Here is an 18,443-nt window from a genome sequence, read left to right on the forward strand (position 1 = left end):
AGATTAGAACATGTCGTTAAACTTGCTGGCACTAGCAAAAGGACTTCTTACTTGCCTTGCTGTGCACCTGGCCTCCAGGCTGGAGACAGGCTATAAAAATACAGAAACAGAACTATTTGGTTGAAAAATAAAGTGTGGGAAATGTGCCAGGTAAGCCCTGGGGCTCCTCACAGCTGTGGGACGTGGGACGTACCTGCCTCAAAGCGGGTGCAGGGAGAAAGGTGCGAGCTGGCATTGGCATTGCCAAGCCAGAGGGCAGGGTCTGCATGTCCACCAGAGAGGGCCAGGCCTGGGGGAGGGCTGTCCACAGAGCCCCCTCGGACCCTGGCCGCACACTCCTCTGCTGTGTGTCATGTCATTGTGCCCTGGAATCACATCCACTGAAGCCTCCTCTCCAGCTGAACTGCCTTCTGCCCTATAATGACTTCTCAGCCCTCTAGGCCTGTCCCCTCTCCACCTTGGGCTGCAGGAGGGGTCCAAAGTCAGGTCTTGTTTAGTCTGCAATACCCTTCCCCCACCTTAGGTTTTCTAGAAGAAACAGACTGGGCCAGCCAGGTTTCTTCCCCTAGGAGTCCAAGGTATAGATAGGGTAGTGAGATGGGGTGGGGGGTGGCTCACTAGGAGTTGACTCTATCTCCATGATAAAGAGCCAGGGCAGAGATGGAACCCTTCCCACTGGGTACTAAAGAGCTGTTGTCTGCTGCCTACCCTTAATTTGCCTTCTTTAGTAAGCTCTCTGTCTGCAGCCTGCTTGTTTACCAGGGATGGCCTGCTGAGGACCCCATATGGGGTCTGGTTCTTATTTTGTGTCCCCAGATCCAGGATGAAGCCTGTCTATCTGGGCAGCTTTACCCACACACTGTTGTGAAGGCATGCATCAGTCACTGGTGGTATCCAACACTTTGGGATCTAACTTCAGTTCCTTAGGGTGACAGGGCCCCAGGATGAGGGCCTGAAGCCAGACTGCTGGGGATGTGCACACGGAGTCCCCAGGAGGCCTAGTGGGAGGGTTTGGCTTAAAACTGTGCTCATTAACCTTGCTGGGCCTGTGTCACTGTTGGGATCAGTGAAGGGCAGCGGGTGATGAGACACTTCCAGAATTATTGTGTTTGATGCCTACAGTGGGTGTGGTTTTATTTACTCCCACACGTAGCGAGACAGAGCAGAGCAGGGCACAGTGGAGCTTGGGGCCTCTCTTCTCCCCTGCCTATCTAGCCTTCACTGGTACCCGGCCTGGGGAGCCCTCTGCCCAGGCTGGCCCAGACTCACTGGCTACCTCCCATCACCACCCAGACCTTTCTGGTAGGTCATTTCTCTGCCTGTGAGATGAGCCGATGCAACCCAGATTAGAATGTATTAAAGGCAGGTTTATTGGGAAGCAACTCTTGGGGCCCCAAAAAACAAGGCCAGGGAAGTCACTGTGGGGAGAGGGGCTGGGAGTGGGGGGGAAAGAGAGAAAGGGGTGTGTGGAGGGAGAGAAGAGGAGAGGGGGAGGAGAAAGGGAGAAGAGAGAGAGAGAGAGAGAGAGAGAGAGAGAGAGAGAGAGAGAGAGAGAGAGAAGGGGGCACAAAATGTCTGCATCACATAGGGAGGAGCCTCTGGGGGGAGGGCCACCTAGCCCCTGGGCTGGAAAGTTCTGGGTTGGGGGGGTATGCCAGGTTGGGAGGGACTGAGGGGGGGCTGGGAGAACCTGGAGGCCAGGTCTGCATTGATAAGAACCTCAATCCCTTGTCTCCAGGGTCCAAAACCTTAGTTCCTGGTCAGGTTCTGTGATCCAGTCATGATAGCCACCTACCCTTTGGTACCTGCAGAATGCACTGCCCACCTCCCAGCCCCGCCCCTACTCTTCCCTACTCTTCTCAATTCAGAGGATCAGAAGCATTTCTGCCAGATCTCCCTGGGGTGCCCTCTTCCCAGCTCAGGGCCCTTTCTCTGGCCATGGGGTTCCCTGGCTTCTGTTTGAGCAGCAGTGTCCCCCCCCCCCACCTGTTCCCTGCTGGAACTCATAACTCTGTCCAGTAGGAGAGGGCCTGGCTCGCTGTGTGCCGCGGACATGCCCTGCAGACCACTCTGAGCCCCACTGTGGCAGCTGCCTGGCATTTCTCGCTGGGCCAGCTCTCCAGAGAGGGGCAGTCAGAACGTCAGGTGGTGGACAGTTAGGGGTATGAGTGCCCAATTATCCCACTGCTGGCTGCACACCAAGCAGGGACCAGCCAGCTCCTGTGTGAGGCTCTCCCTCCTGCAGGCCTCCTTGGGACAGCTTCCACGTGGGGACTTGCTCAGGCTTTGATACTGGAACTCAGATTAAGGTGAATAACCAGGGCTGTGGGTGTCTTTCTCCGTTGCAATAGGAAGTCCTTGTGGGGTCTCCATCTCTAATAGGCCTTCCTGGGGCACCCACCTGAAATACAGAGCTCTAGGTAGTAGACAGTGGGAATCAGCGTGCATCTGAGAGGGGCCCTGTTAGCATTAGGCTGTAGAGGGAGCTTCCTGCCCCCTGGGCCTGGGACACTCACAGTGTCTCTTAGGCACTGAGGCCAGGGGTGGGATGACAAATAATGACGATGTGCTTATGGAATGACTGACCAGGGCACGCTACATGAGCTGACTGGCGACTTGGTGGTGTGGTTGTCATAGCAGCTGCAGCCTAGGGGCCTGGTTAATCCTGGAGAATGACATCAGTTTATGCCCCTCGCACGTGACACAATGTCCGTCATGTACTAGAACTTCAGTAACTAAATGTAGACAAAAACATAGAGGGACAGGAGCTCTGCTCTTCCAGAGGATCTGGGTTCCGTTCCCAGCACCTTCATTGTGGTGCACAAGTGTCTATGAACTCCAGTTCCAGCGGTATCTGGTGCCCTCTTCTGGCCTCCACAGGTACTGCATGCACCATGCAGATGCTACACAGCCATTCATGTATGTAAAGCACCCATCGCAGAAAATAAAAGTAAACACATATTTTTAAAAGGCGGTGGGTGGAGTGGGAAGCTTAAAGGACGCTGAAGGAGAAGTGGAGACACTTGAACTTGGCTTGAGTGAGTGGGAGTTGACCAGGGGAGCAGATAGGAAATGGGGCTGCGTGCGCAGAGAGAGGTCTTGGACTGAACAGGGCTGGAAGTGCACAGATAGCCCAGGGTCAAGCAGACATAGGATGATATAGAGGAGCTGATGCTGAGGCTGCAAGAGTGGTCTCAGTTCCGACAGGATGTGTGTTGAAGTCAGGGTTGTGTAGAGGCCGTGTCTGGGGCTCCCGCTGGGGAGGGAAGGTCTGACTTGTAGGTTTCCACCCAGTCAGGTGCTGGTACCACTTCTGTAATTGCCCCTGGGAGAAAGGTCATGGCCTCTCTCTCAAGAGGGCCACCCAGGGCAAGGTCACACTCAAGGCAGAGTGAAACATTCCCCAGTCCCAAGGAAATCCCCAGGGAGATCCCGAGGACCCCGAGATCGCCCCGTTGATGGCAGAGAGGTTCCTGGGAGCGCAGTGGCCTTTGCAAGAGCAGGGCTGGCCCGGCTTCCCCGGGGCCAACCATGCTATCCAGGGCCTTTCACAAAGAAGAGAAAGTCTTTATATGGGAACCCCTTACAGTCCCTGGCGAGGTCCGCTTCTCCTCTGCCTCCAGGCATCTCCCCCCTGTCCGGAAACAGGCCTAGGTCTCCATGTCCTGATGTCCTTTGCTGGAGTAAGCGAGCTTATCCACTGGCTTGAAGCAGGTCATCCTGTAAAGAAGGCGGCAGACTGCTTCTCACCCGTGGACCATCCCTGGCACCCTGAGCAGTTTCACCACCTCAGGCTGTTTGGATGTCGGAAGATAATGTGCTTAAGCCCCTGGCACAAACAACTGTAGGTTGAAAATATTCATGTGAGAGATAGTTCCTGCTAGGAACACGTGCAGCCATCCCTAAATAACAGCTACTTTCAGAGTGTCACCATGTGGATTCGGCACGACAGTGGTCTAGAGAGGTCATTACAAGTTGTATGCAAATACCAAGTCGTTTTATAAAGAGAGCATGAGGCTTTACAGTCTGGTATCCATGGGTAGTCGTGGAACTGGATCCCAGCTGGTAGAGAGGGTCCACTCTTTAACTCACTCAGCCAGAGAGAGCAGGGCTATATCTGCTTCCAGATGATGGATGTATTATTCCCTTGGCAGATCTGCAGTAACCACAATTACAAAGCAGGAAGCCGGTTCGCAATGGAGTGAAGTCTGTAGACAGAAAGGCATGTGTTGTCAGTGGCGTGTCAGGCCACTCTTAGGCAGAGGCTCTCTTGTTTGTGACAGCCTGAGGGGGGAGGCTGAGGTAGAACGGCAACTGAGAAGCCAACCTGGATAAGTTAGTGAGTTCAAGTCCAGTCCGGATAATGGACATAACGAGACCCTTTCTCAAAAAACTAACCAAAACAACGGCAAAGCAATGAACAAACAAGAAGTCTAGAAGAGGGGCTGGAGAGATGGCTCAGGGCTTAAGAGCACTGGCTGCTCTTCCAGAAGACCCAGGTTCAATTCCCAGTGCCCACATAGCAGCTCACAACTGTCTGTAACTCCAATTCGAGGGGATCTGGCACCTTCACAGTCACAGATGCAGGCAAAACACCAATGCACATGAGATAAAAACAAGCAAATCTTAAAAAGAAAAAAGAAGCCCAGAAATATGGAGTCAGCTGCTCGCACCCAGGTGTGCAGTAGGCTCTGCGTGTTTAGCTTTTACTCCGTGTTCCTTCATCTACAAAAGCTGCCAGAGACACTGGTCCTCAGCTTGAAGCCCTGTCCTTAGCACACTCCCTGTGCTGACACAAGGGTGGGTGGATGCTTGGCCGAGGTCGGGGACCTGGCTACACTCAGCTGCAGAACAACCTGCTGTGTGGCTTCCACAGGGCCTCTCGCCATCTTGCCATCTCACCCGGCAGCTTGTGTTCTCTGGGAAGTGCCCTTGGGGTTCCCCTCCCTGGACATTCCCAGCTTTCAGGTCCTACGAAATGCAGAAGTTCCCCCAGGAGGGACAAAAGGCCCCAGCTTAGCGCTCCTGTTCATACTGCTTTATAGCTAGCAGGAGAAGCTGCCTGCCGTGGACCTGGCTGGCGCCCCAGGCTTAGCTGCACCCAGGCCCCATTTTCCCACGGGTCCTTCCACTCACCTCACCATGCCTTTCTGCCCCACCAAGTATCTGAAGAGGAGCAGGCGCCTGCCCAGGGGTAAGTGAACAACCAGAATCCTAGGCTCCTGGGAACCTGGAGAGTCACCATTTGAGGGCAGTGGCATTTACTGCCTGCAAGCAAGTAGAGAAATGAGGGAAGGAGGGAAGACCCACAGGCGGCTTCAGCCTGGTGCAGATTGGCACACGGGCAGCGAAGGCTGCCCTCTGGGGATGCTGTGTGGGTGCCCCAGCCGGGTCACTTCCCTCAGCTGGCTGTTCCACCAACCAACATGTTGTCTGTCTGCCTACAGCGGGTGCTGTGTGCATTTCAGTCATCTTGTCGGTGACATAACAGTCTCCAGCTCTTTTTCATCTTTCGTGTGTGTCACGTGAGCAGATGCTGAGTCTGGTTGACTCTAGTGGATACTACAGGGCAATGACATTCACAGAGAGACGTGAACGGATCGAGGGACAAACCATGCCAGTGTATGGAAGGGCGGCTCTCTGGGCACTGGGCAGGGAAAGGGCAGATACTGCCCATGAAACAGAGACCATACTCGAACATCGCCACATGCAGAGGGGGGACAACCAGGGACAGTGGAGCAGGAGTGGGGAGCCACGCCCCGATGACGGTAGCAAGATCATGACTGGTGCAGGGGCTTCTGGGAAGACTGACCAGTGTGTCAGGCTGCTCTCAGTCTTAGCTGGATCACTGCGGCCTCTGTACTGGGAATTGATTTAAGGAACCGAAAGTGAGGTGCCTGGGTATGATGCCAGTTGGGAAATGGGTGTGGCCTCAGCAGGTTGGCAGTGAAAAGTGATGCCATTTTGAACATACTTTGAATGATAAACTGGTAGGATTTGCTGATGAGAGAAGAGATGTGAGACTGGAGAGGGGGTGTATCTGTTTTTAACCCAAGGAACTGCGAGTGGGAGTTGCCCTCAGTCATGAAGATGGCAAAGCCAGACCCAGATGTGATTGGTCTAGGTCTGAAGAGTTTGGAAGTCACCAGCATTCTGACAGCACTGAAAGCCTTGCGTGGTGCCAGTGAGTCCCCCTGTATAGACAAGTGCTTGTCCCCCTGAGCCAGCCTCCTCTCTCCTCTTCTTTTTAAACTAATCCGTGTGGTCACTATAGGATGCGAGTCTGTGTAGGGCCAGGGAGAGAAGGGTTCAGTCCCTCACCGCTCTCTGCCTTGGCCATCTGACACTGCATGGAACCAGGTTTGGTAGAACGGTGGGGGTCCCTCGTGGATATTCCACACTATGCCTGTGCAATATCACGTGACTGTGAAATTAAACAGTCGGTTAAACTCACAGACGGTGAGGACCTAATAGATCTCTATCGATGGCTTCCAACGCAAGGCAGTTTGCACACCCCAGGAGTGTATGCTATGTGAAGGCATTGGTTGTCCTCACAGCCCAGGAGGTCAGGAGAGGACTGCTAACACCATCAGTGCCTGGACTGACCCTGCCCTCCTGCATTTAACTGGATGTGATCATGAAAGTGGACACTTGGGGTTGCATCTAGCTGAGGTGCTGAGCCAAGTGATACTCCATTTCATCCTCCTGCCTTCACTCTCCCCACCGCGAAGGTGTGTGACACGGGTGCTTGGGGGGTTGTTAAGTCCATGTGTCACACACAGGAGAGCTGAAAATGGATCCCTGAATAACACGGCCACCAGTGCCCAGGATGCGTGGTAAGGCAGTGGCAGTATAGTGACCACACAGGTTAGCTTAAAGAGGAGAGGAGAGAGGAGGACAGCTCAGGAGGTCAGGCACTGGTTGCCCAACCCTGACAACCTGAGTTCAGTCCCTGGAACTCACATGGTGGAAGAACACTGAATCTTGTAAGTTGTCCTTTGACCCTGAATGTACACACATACACACACACACTAATAATAATAATAATAATAATAATAATATAAAATAATAAAGGGGCTGGAGAGATGACTCAGCGGTTAAGAGCATTGACTGCTCTTTTGAAGGTCCTGAGTTCAAATCCTAGCAACCACATGGTGGCTCACAACCATCCACAACAAGGTCTGACGCCCTCTTCTGGAGTGTCTGAAGACAGCTACATATAATAAATAAATAAATCTTTAGCAGGCCAGTGGTGGCGCACTCCTTTAATCCCAGCACTTGGGAGGCAGAGGCAGGCAGATTTCTGAATTTGAGGCCAGCCTGGTTTACAGAGTGAGATTCAGGACAGCCAGGGCTACACAGAGAAACCCTGTCTTGAAAAACAAAAACAAAACAAGACAAAAAACCAAAAAAACAAAACAACAACAATAATCCCCCCAAAACAAAAGCAACAAATAATAACAATAACACAGGGTCTTGCTAGATGGCTCAGTGTTAGAGCGCATGCGTTGTTCTTGTGGAGGACGCAGGTTCTGTTCCCAACCCCCAATGGCAACTTACCACTGTCTTAGTTAGGGTTTCTATTGCTGTGATAAAACATCATGACAAAAAGCAACTTGGGGAGGAAAGGGTTTATTTCTTTGGCTTACTCCTCATGGTCATGGTCCCGTCAGGGAGGAGCTCAAGGCAGGACCCTGGAGCAGGCGTCCACAGGGGAGTGCTGCTTACTGGCTTGCCCCTCCCTCATGGCTTGCTCAGCTTGGTGTGTGTGTGTGTGTGTGTGTGTGTGTGTGTGGACCACCTGCCCACAAGGTAGCGGTAGCACACCCCAGCCCACGCTTGTGAGCTGGCACCTTCATAGCCATCATTACTCAAGGAACTGTCCTGCAGGCAATCCGGAGGGAGGCACTTTCTCAGTTGGTGCTCCTCAGTTCAGATAACTATAGCTTATGTCAAGTTGACTTAATACCAACCTGGACAGTAACCTTTGCTATTCGGGTTCCAGGGGGTCAGGCAGCCTCTTCTGGCCTGTGGATAATGTGCACACAGTGCTCATGCATACATGCAAGCAAGACACCTATAAAATAGCAGCAAACAAAAGTCTTAAAAAGTAATTAAAATGTTTACAGACAGCAGGAAAGGAGCGGCAGTAACAGCGGGTCTCGTTTGGGCCTCGGCTTGCTTCTTCCTGCGTCCAGTGTTTGAGTTCCTTGAGAGTCCTGGCTTCTGCATGTGTAAGATGCTCTTAGTGATAGTCCTTCTTCCTGTGATGTCAGTGAGGGCTGTGTGTGACTGGGAATGTTAAGGTCTCCTACACATGTCCCGTGTCACAGATCCCTTAGAGACAGTGCTGAGACTGTCACTTCTGAACATGAAGCCACAGAGACCAATTTACGAGCTATGGGAAGAACAGTGCCCCGACACGTGTATGTCTGAAACTGTGTTGTCAAGATACCGGACATCAGATAACGAAGGACCTTCGGGCCAGGCGTGAAAAACAAAGCAGACTGTTCATAGGCCTCAGCTGACCACCTTAAGGGAGTTTCCCAGGCTGGGATACAGGAAGGGGGCACACCAATCGATGGAGTCCATGGCCTCCACAGCTAGAGACAGCACAGCTGAGAGTCCGGAAGATCAACCCTCGCAGGTGTGTGTGGAATATACAGAGACCCTTCCCGCTGTGGGGGAACCATGAGCTCTGCCCAGCCCTCTGGATCCACCCAGGAAACTCCTGTCGAGAACTTGACTTTATCTCACAGGGAGCTTCCAGAGTATTTATAGGAATATAATGCCCCCCCCCTCACCGCCCAGCACCCAACCCTTAAAATCCACAGTGCCTGGCACCTACCTACTCACACATCAGGAATGCTAAGAGGCGGGAAGGAGGAAAAGGCAGGCAGCCGGAAACAACCCAGAAACACAGAGACGTTAAGATCGACAGACTGAGACATTAGGGTTTTGTTTGTTTGTTTTTGTTTATTAGCTAAATTCAGTGTATCCTAAGAGCTCAGTGGAGACGCGAGAGACATACACATAATAATGTGGAAAGCCAAGTCATATTTCTGAGAGCAAGCTTTCCATGGACACATTGAAAGAAACAGCCCAGGTGGATGAACACAAGCTGTGAAAGGCTGGTGCGCTTAAAGCATTAGAAACTGTGCGTGTTTGCTAGCGTTGGAGGGCTTTGTGTGTTTGGGGGACGGGCTCTTACTGCCCGAAAGTTTATAGGCCTGAGCTGCTTCATGCCTGTGAACCCCCTGCCCCAGCCTCCAGAGTGCTGGGATTATAGGTGTGTGCCACCATGCCTGTGTAGTTCTCCCAGTGCTATGACAAGTCACCAAGAAATCAGTGGCTTAAATGACAGTTTGATTTGTGTGGTGTCTGTGGTTCTGGAGGTTACAAGTCTGGTTCAAGTCCAGGGGTTACAGGGCTGAGCCTTGGGGAGGCTGTGAGGGAGAGACGGGCCGCTCACCCGCCCCACATGTTGCCAGGCTCCGCACCTTTCTATACCCTCGAGAGTCCGGCCCCCACGATTGGTCAGGCCACTTTTTGTCTGTCAATTTTAGTTTTTCTGTATCCGCTTCTGTCTCAGGTTTCTCCTTTACTTTTAAAGTCCATTACAACTGTATTGGGCCAATCAGCAATTTAGATTCCACTGACAAAATTGCTACTCTTAGCTGGGCGGTGGTGGCACGTGCCTTTAATCCCAGCACTCTGGGAGGCAGAGCCAGGTGGATTTCTGAGTTCGAGGTCAGCCTGGTCTACAGAGTGAGTTCCAGGACAGCCAGGGCTACACAGAGAAACCCTGTCTTGAAAAACAAAACAAAACAAAACAAAACAAAACAAAACAAAATGCTACTTTATAACACTCCCCAAAGATAACTATAGAGAGAAAGCCAGAATTTATCACAAACATCTCATCAGTGAGCTGTGGGAGAGCCTCCTTGTTTAGTGCACAAGCGGAGTCGCTGGGGGCGGGGAGAGGACAGACAAGGGCACCTGCTTCACGCTTTCTTACCGAGCTTTAAGGACACTACAAACTCATAAACCTAAGCACTTCAATAAACCTCATTCACAAGGAGCAGGAGGAACCCACATTGGGGCACGTCACAGTTTAATGACACAAAGGCAGTAAAGTAGAAATAGAAAACAAGGGTACTGGCAAGCTGATGTGCCCGGCAGGTGAGTGGGCTGGGCAGCGACTTCCCAGAAACAGGCAGAGGAAAGCAGCCGACTTGACATCATACTCCATGAGACTAAACCATGACTCCATCCCACTGTCCAAAGATTCAGAGCTGGCCACCATTAGTTACATAGGACAAGGGATGCCAGAGGAAGAGTGACAGGCGGAGGTGACACTGTCACGGGAGAAACACGGGTTCTTTAAAAATCCCTTAAATTGCCCAGAGCGCTCAGCATAATGGTTTTTAGAACATCAGGGTGATGAACTCACCGAGGAGACGCCCCATTTGAGCAAGCTCTAACTCCACTCTCCTGCCTCATAGTATAGTCTCAGCTAGGATTCCTGAATGCCAGCTCAGGTGTAACATCTGGCCAATGTAACCTTGGTACTCGCAAGGAAACTGGTGTGTGGGGTTCTCAGGGTAGAGCGCACAGTGAGTGTTACACACAGTGGGTAACTGATTTCAGCAAAACACACTGAAGCTGCAGTAGGGACTGAACATCTCCGAGTTGCCCTAGAACAGGCGTGCTCCCCTCGTGATGTCCTGTGACGCGTTTGATGATTTTCTGTCTTGATATGGGGACAGACGAACAAATAAAAACAAACTGACGTGAGGGCAAGGGAGGAAAGAAAAACCAGAAAGTGTCCTCACGTGACAAGAGGCTGAATGCAAACCAGAAGAAGCAAGAGCTGGGCTCCCAGGTGCTGGGAGGGGACCCGCTGTGCTGTCCTGCATTGGAACCCTGAAGGAAGCCTTGTCTCCCTGTCTTGCAGGTGGTGCGGCAGAGAGGGAGAAGGTGCCAGCCAACCCCGAGGCGCTCCTGCTCATGGCCAGCTCCCAGCGTGATATGGAGGACTGGGTGCAGGCCATCCGCCGAGTCATCTGGGCCCCGCTGGGCGGAGGTACTTCCCGTAGCTCGCATGTCCACCCTGTAAAACCCTTGTCTGCAGGTAATCTTGTCCTCTTGCCCCGTGCCCATGAGTCACCTCTTACTTGGGACTTGCTGGGTACATTCTGCATGTCTGATGGCAGCCTGGTCCCTCTCTTACTGCTCTGGAAGTCATGCCTCCTGCCTGGTGCATAGCCCCTTGGCAGGGGACTGGAGTCTCCTAATAGAGGCCCGGGGTCTTTGCTCGCTGTCTTCTTGCTTCTAGACACCCTGCTGAATGCTGAGTGGTCTTCTCAAGGGTGCAGGTGGATCACACACTGCCCTGTGCGCATACCCAGTGTGTCCCTGTCTTCCCCCTTCCCTTTTCCTAGGCCTCCCTGACATACTGGAACCCAACCCTGGCCGCCATGCCCACTTCCTCTCCTTGATCTGCTGTTTACTTAATGTTCATTCAAAACAGTCACTGATTGTACCAGATACCTGGTCTACGCCAGGCATGTGGGAATTCAGTGGTGAACAAAGCAGGTGTTGCCCCTGACACAGTGACTTGCTGTGTGCCACAGGCGTCTACAGACATGACAGCAGAGCTTAAAGGACTGGGAATGTGAAGAGGAAGACAGCGGGAGGGCCTGGGAGAGAGGTGGTTGGATAATAAGTGGAACATGGCCGGCGGTGTGTAGACTTCATCGTGAATGCAGTGGACCACCCGGTATAACTGCAAGCAAGAAACAGATGGGACTTGGTCTAGATGGATCTCATTGGTTTGTTTTTCAAGACAGGGTTTCTCTGTGTAGCCTTGGCTGTCTTGGAACTCATCCTGTAGACCAGGCTGGCCTCGAACTCAGAGATCTGCCGGCCTGTGCCTCCTGAGTGTTGGCATGAAAGGCATGTGCCACCACCGCCTGGCTTGACTTAGATTGAAAATCTTTTAGTCATCGTGTAAGGAGTGGGCCGCAAAGACAAGAGTGGCCACATCAGGCTGGCACAGGAGGAGACAAGCAGTGATGGGGCGAGGGCTGGGGTGGCCAGCTGCAGAAGCTTCTGGGCTTTGCCCAGGCCTCGTCCTGGAGGAAAGAGGGAGTGCTGACTGCACACACGTGGCTGTCTTTATAGGTTGGTGTCTATGTGAAATCATCCTCAAAGTGTTCTTGATAGTGCCACGGTGCTGGGGGAAGGGGAAAGAGGGCCCAAATCCCTGGCGAGCCTGGAGGCCCAGAGCCTTCCAGCAGAGTGGTTCTAGCCATGGTGTGAACATCCTCTCTCCCCATAGCATCTGTCAGGCAGGAGCAGATCCTTACTTTGGGAGGTCCAAGCCCATATCCGGATCTGACAAGTCTTGTGCTCTCTGCCTCCTACCTTGCCTGCTCTCCTCTTTTATTGCTGGCCTGGTCTTGTTTGGTCTCCTTCACCAAGCTGCCAACCCCTGTGTAGGAGAACAAATGGAATGTTAGAAGTTAAGATAGTTCTCTGGAGTCCCATTGGGGCAACCGCATGATTGGCAGCTGGCTTGACCCGTAGACCATTTAGTAGCCTGGGAAGACCAGAACTATTCAGAGGCAGCCTCTCTAGCCACAAAGGGCCTCCTTTTGTGCCAGGACATTGAAAGCAAGCCAAGGGACAGAGCAGACACCTCCACATTGGGTCTGCGGTTCATAAGAGGTTGCGAGCATCAGAGAGAACGTAGAGGAAAAAAAATAATCTTTACTGCGCAGACCAAACGGCATGCACTCTGTAAGACTCAGCCAAGAGGCTGGAAAGAGGAGAGGGAATTAGGGAGCAGGTGTCTGTAATATTCAAACCTGTCATGAAAGTCCCAGCTCCGTTAGGCAGGGATGAGCCAGTGGGAAATGAACACGGCTCAAATGGGCATTTTGCAAAGAAGCAATCTTCATAGCCTGTGAGCACGGTGGGTGGGCTTTAGCTCACTGGTCACCAAAGTCACGTGAGTTCACCACTTGTTACATCTACCTGTCACCCAAATCTTGCATGTGTCATCGGGGAAGTTGCCGGGAGGTATCTGGCAACGTTACTGCTGTGGCACACAAGAACCAGTGTGTCCCCTGGGAGGCAGGTCCCATGCACACGCGTGTGCACGGTTCTTCCAGGACAGTCAGGTGCAGCAGGGTCTCACAGCCCCGTATGTATGGCATCCTCGGACTGATTCAAGCACCTAGCTACATTACGAGTAAATAGCTAACTCCTTACAGTGGGACACTGTGGAGTGGGATGGCGGAATCCACCGCAGCCCCACCTAATAGCATACATAGGGCTATAAAGGTGTGGGTCTGAAGGAACCAATCGACGCGTAGCATGCTGTGGTCCCTTGGTGGTGAGTTGAGTGGCACCACAAAGGGGAATGAATGATGGCATTCATGGATGGTTAAGGAGCAAAGATACAAAGAAAACCAGAAAGGAATGCCTCAAAAGGATCAGAAGGAAAGAAGTGAGAAGGGTTGGCTAATCCCCGGTTCCTAAGTAAAATGCCACACATGGCAGTGGTGGCAACAGTGATGTGTGCACTCCTAATTTCAACATGGGGGAAGCAGAGACAGGAGGATTGCCTCAGGCTCACTGGCCAGCCCACTTAGTCTAAAAAGGGGCAGACTTGGGATCCTCGGTGACAGTATGTCTCAAAAATAAGGTAGATGATATTCCTGAGGAACACAGGTGAAACTGACCTCTAGCGTACACACGTGTCCCCGCCCACCCTTTGTCACGCAAGCATGAGGTCCTGGGTTCGATCCTCAACACAACATATGTAAGTGAGGTGTTGTAGTTTACATCTTTAGCCCCAGCACTGGGGAAGCAGAGACAGATGGGATATCCATTGTAAACTAATCGGTTAAGTGAGATACCCTATCTCAAAAAAAAAAAAAAAAAAAGAAAGAAAAAGAAAGAAAAATAGAAAGAAAGAAAGAAAGAAAGAAAGAAAGAAAGAAAGAAAGAAAGAAAGAAAGAAAGAAAGAAAGAAAGAAAAAGAAAAAAGAAAAAGGACTGGGGACTAGCAAGACGGCAGAAGACACGCTGGAAGGAGAGAGCAAACTATTCTTTGGCTTCCACACATGTATACACACACACACACACACACACACACACACTGAATAAATGGGACAGATAGAAAGCAGTAGAAGGAGACACAGACCTAGACCTTTGGCTGCCACTTGTACACATTTCCACAAACACACACACACATGTATGTGCATTCAGACACACACACACACACACACTCCCCCACAGGCACCCTCAGACTTGAGAGGGAGAGTGGCTGCTTCCAGCATGTGCTGGAGATATTAGCTTGGCTATTAGGCAAAATTAATGAAAAGCAACCAGACGGGAGAAGGGGGAGATAATCTCTTTATTCACAATATGAACTTTTCCCCTCCCCTCCTCTTCTCCCCTTATCTTTTTTTTTAAAGCTTTTATTTTTATTTATGTGTATGTATGCCATGATTTTGTGGGTACCCATGGAGACTAGAAGGTGGTGGTCATATCCGAGACACAGTCAGTTGCCGGCCCACCAAGTGGGTGGGGTCCTAAAACTTGCTTCCAACAAGTTTCCCAGGTATACTGTTGGTCTAGGGAGGCCATTTTAACACACAGACACACACACAGACACACACACACACACAGATACACACACACACACCCCACCCACTGTTAAGAGGCACTGAGTGTGTGTAAAAAACAAAACAGGTATTTTGGGTATTGGGAATGAGCCTTGTGAGAGAAACATTCTGTTTTTGGTTTTGAACCTGTGCATTTTCTACTTTAGTTTTCTTTACTGTAAAATATTCACAACCCCCAATGCATATGTTAATCGCCTTTGAGGGTGCAACTCAGAGGCATTAAGTACATTCAGTGTTATGCAGCCATAACCACTATCCGGTTCCAGAACTTCATCTTCCCAAAATGAAATTCTGCATCCATTAAACAAATATCCCGCTGCCTCCTCCCTCCTGCTGACTTTTGGCAATGTCATCTACTTACTAATTCTCTGAATGTGCCTACTCCAGGCGTCTTGGGTAAGTGTATAGTGTATGTATGTACTTGTAAGTACAGGTGCCTGTGTGGTCCAGAAGAGTGTGCTGGATGGCTTAAAGCTGGAGTTACAGGCAGTTGTGAATTGTCTGATGTGGGGTACTGAAAACTTAACCACTGAACCATCTCGCCAGCCGCAGAATCTCAATTTCTCCCTCCCTTTCCCCTCTGCCCAAGACGCTCCCCATTCTTAGACTAATACTCCATTAAGTGCCCCTACCCTCAGTTTGTTTATTCATTCATTCTTTCATTCATCAATTAATTATATGCTAATTCCACATTTTGGGTTTTGCATAGTACTGCTGTGAACCTGGGTGTAAAAGTTACTTTTTATTAGACCAAAATACTTGACAGAAACAAGGGTGAAAGGTTCATCTCAGGTTTTGGTCCCCAAAGCTTCAGTCCATCTTGGAGGGAAGGCATGGTGGGATTGATGTCTGTGGGGCGTGCGCTCCAGGCTCTTCATCTAAGCAGGAAGCAGAGGGCTGGCTGGAAGAACTTTTGGAAGCCCTTCCCTGCTGGCCTTCTGCCAGTCAAGCTCCACCCCACAACACAGCACCGACAGCATGAGCCAGTGGGTGACATTCCAGATTCCAGCCGTAGCCATGAATGCACGAATAGCCCTTCAAACCCTTGCTTTCGGTCTCCCGGGTCCACACCCAGAAATGAAACTGTTAGGCTCATGGTTAAGTTTTTGAGGAAACACCATGCCCTTCTCCACAGAGGTTCTGCCAAGCATTCCCATGGGCAATGGTGTATGTAAGAGCTCACATTTCTTTCCACCCTAATTGTCACTGAACAGCTGGCTGGGGACTTTTCCTCTGCTTGAATAGAAACTGTAGGTAAGCAAGGAAGCCCTTCAAATGCCGGTCCCTGGGTGCCTTTGTTTCCCTCCGTGTCTTACAGCATCTACCACTGACAATAAGCAGGCAGAAGCAGGGACAAGTGAGAGACCCTGTGCTGGCCTAAGGTATTGGAAAGTTAGTGCCCCGGGGTTAGCGTCCCCATGAACACCTTACACAGAAGCATTCTTAGCTCTCTGAACTCTGATGACCCGCGGTCTGTGGGCTCCTCCTTGAGCTCCTGACAGCATCTTATCAGCTCTCTGCGCTGTGGTTGTGTTTCTCCATCCCTTCCTCTTGTACCCAGACGGCACTAAACTCTTGAGCTGTCCCTTCAGTTGTCAGTGCCGCCTGCCAGAATGACTGGGGTACCTTTGTAAGAGCAGCGTTCAGCACTGGGAGATCGTAGAAGAACTGGGTACCCACAGGGCTCAGGGCTACTCAGATACAGGTGTCCCCTTACACCAGGGGCTGATTAGCACAGGCTCAGCATCCTGTATCAGTATGGTGTATAGGGGGCATGCGAGGTTGATTGAGCAGCTGGTGAGATGGAACGGCTGAGATATCATAGCAGAACAGAGCAGCAGAGGGAGGAGTTGTCTTCCAGCCAACTCCCAGCGCTAGCAGCCTGCTTATACACTCCAAGAAGTCTTTAGAACATTCCGTTGGTCCGTTACATCCCAGTTTCTGGCACCACCCACAGGCATTGAGCCTTATGTTTTGGACCCATCGTGGCCTGGCTACTAGTAGTCACAGTGTTCTCTCCCCGGGGGTGGGAGGGGGTCGGGGGTGGGTGGGTGGAGGTGTAAAGTGCACCCCTTCTGGCCAAGGTGGAAGTGGTTCCTGAAAGGTCCTGGTTGCAAAATTGGACCTCACACTGTTTCAGACAGCTCTGGGTGGGGCTGGGCCTTCAGGGGCCAGGAGAATCAGCTCTAGTTTGTGGCTTAGTTGGCTCAGAGCACTTGTGGAGTGCTCGGGACAGCCAACAGCTGGTCTAGCATGCTCTGGCACGTGATCTACAGTCCTCTTGATCACGGCAGCGAGGACAGCACAGGAGCCCAGCAGCTGCCAGGTACTCAAATTCCCGACTCAGCTTTCTTGAAAACAGGGACTATGTCAGTACTCACACCTGCTAGGTGCCCAGGGAGAGGCGGGTCCCCCTTCCTTCTTAGAAGCTTTTGTTTCTGTTTTGCTGATAGCCACCAAGGTAGTAGTAGCAGGTGTAAAGTGGTGTCTCATTGTTTAAACAAAGTGTTGAAAGGCCATAGCCAACCAGGAAGATGTCAGGTGGAAACCTGCCAGACCCCAGCCTTCTCCCTGGCAGAGGTGGAAACACTGATGTAGGTCAGAAGCTCTGACTGGGTCAGGAGGTGAGGGCACATCTCCTCCCCCTCCGTCCCTCTGGGATATGGGCTTCTGCTTGGAGAGAGAAGAGACAAGCCCTGGGGAGTTCTAAGGCAGGGGTTGTGATGATCTGACCTTCAGTGTTGAGGGGACCTCTGAGTGCTCCCTGGACAGGCCTGAGGGGAGGATCACAACCTGTTTTGACGACTGCAGCTCTCCTGGGTCTGGCTGGTGAGCTGAGCGGGCTGCGACTCTGTCTGGGGTGGGGTGTGAACACTGACTCCAGGAGTTGGGCTGAGCAAGGACCGAGGTTAGTGGCAGTAGAAGTGGAGCCAGCATGGATCGGGCTGAGGGATTGTGAGAGTGTGCCTCTGTCTACACACCTTTGGGTGTGAGCTGCCTGTGAGTCTGTATAGGCAGCTAAGGTAGAAGTCAGGAAGGCTGGGAACCACTTCTCCCCAGCGCATTCACTCCACGTCTCAGCCTCAATGGGAGACTCGAGAAGACAGTCTTATTTCCAGTTCCCGTGAAGGTCAACCTGGCAAGCCAGTGAGCCCGAGCCTGGGCTTCTGACACTTGGACCCTTGCACCTGGTTCTGATTCTGTCTGCCCATTGTAGTGAGACAGGAAGGTTAGGATGCCAGGTGGAGACTCCTCCTCAGGCCTGCAATCCTGGTCAGTCTGATATAAGGCAGATCAGGCGTCTTCAGGGTTTAGGGACTGGTTCACAGTGTCCTGGGGTCTCCTTCCCAGCAGTTCTGAAGGCCTCTCCCCTAAAAGCTCCAGAAACCTGTGATCTGGGGTCCTCAGGTCAGGGAGACAGGTGGCAGCTACTGCTGCAGGCTCAGCAGAGCCAGGGCTTTGGGGCTGTCTGCCAGGAGGGACAAGGCCACAGTAACTGCTTTATCTGGGAGCTCTCCCTTCCCAGCCCCCATCAGCTCTCTCTCTCTCTCTCTCTCTCTCTCTCTCTCTCTCTCTCTCTCTCTCTCTCTCTCTCTCTCTCTCTCTCCTTCCCACCATCCTGTCTTCCATCCCTCTATTGTGTAACCTTATCGAGAGCTCACTGGGCTGCAAGGATCTCAGCACTTCCACACACAGTTCAGAGATGCCCATCCAGGCCGGATAGCCCACCTGCTCCCAGGATGC

General features: G+C 51.8%; 1 protein-coding gene across 6 annotated transcripts in view; it reads left to right on the forward strand.

Annotated features, from left to right (window-relative positions):
• The window catches only part of Arhgap22 (Rho GTPase activating protein 22), a 156,549-nt gene that overhangs the window by 116,116 nt on the left and 21,990 nt on the right, over positions 1-18,443 (forward strand). For 3 of the 6 annotated variants that reach the window (XM_052190149.1, XM_052190155.1, XM_052190150.1), the window contains one exon: positions 10,958-11,134. In XM_052190149.1, the coding sequence (XP_052046109.1) occupies positions 10,958-11,134 (177 nt within the window). Of the gene's footprint in view, positions 1-5,050; positions 5,195-10,957; positions 11,135-18,443 lie in introns of those variants that run through there. The other 3 variants (XM_052190152.1, XM_052190154.1, XM_052190151.1) reach the window with 3 other exon arrangements.

The sequence above is a fragment of the Apodemus sylvaticus genome, chromosome 8 (genome assembly GCF_947179515.1).
Source record: "Apodemus sylvaticus chromosome 8, mApoSyl1.1, whole genome shotgun sequence".
Lineage (NCBI taxonomy): Eukaryota > Metazoa > Chordata > Mammalia > Rodentia > Muridae > Apodemus > Apodemus sylvaticus.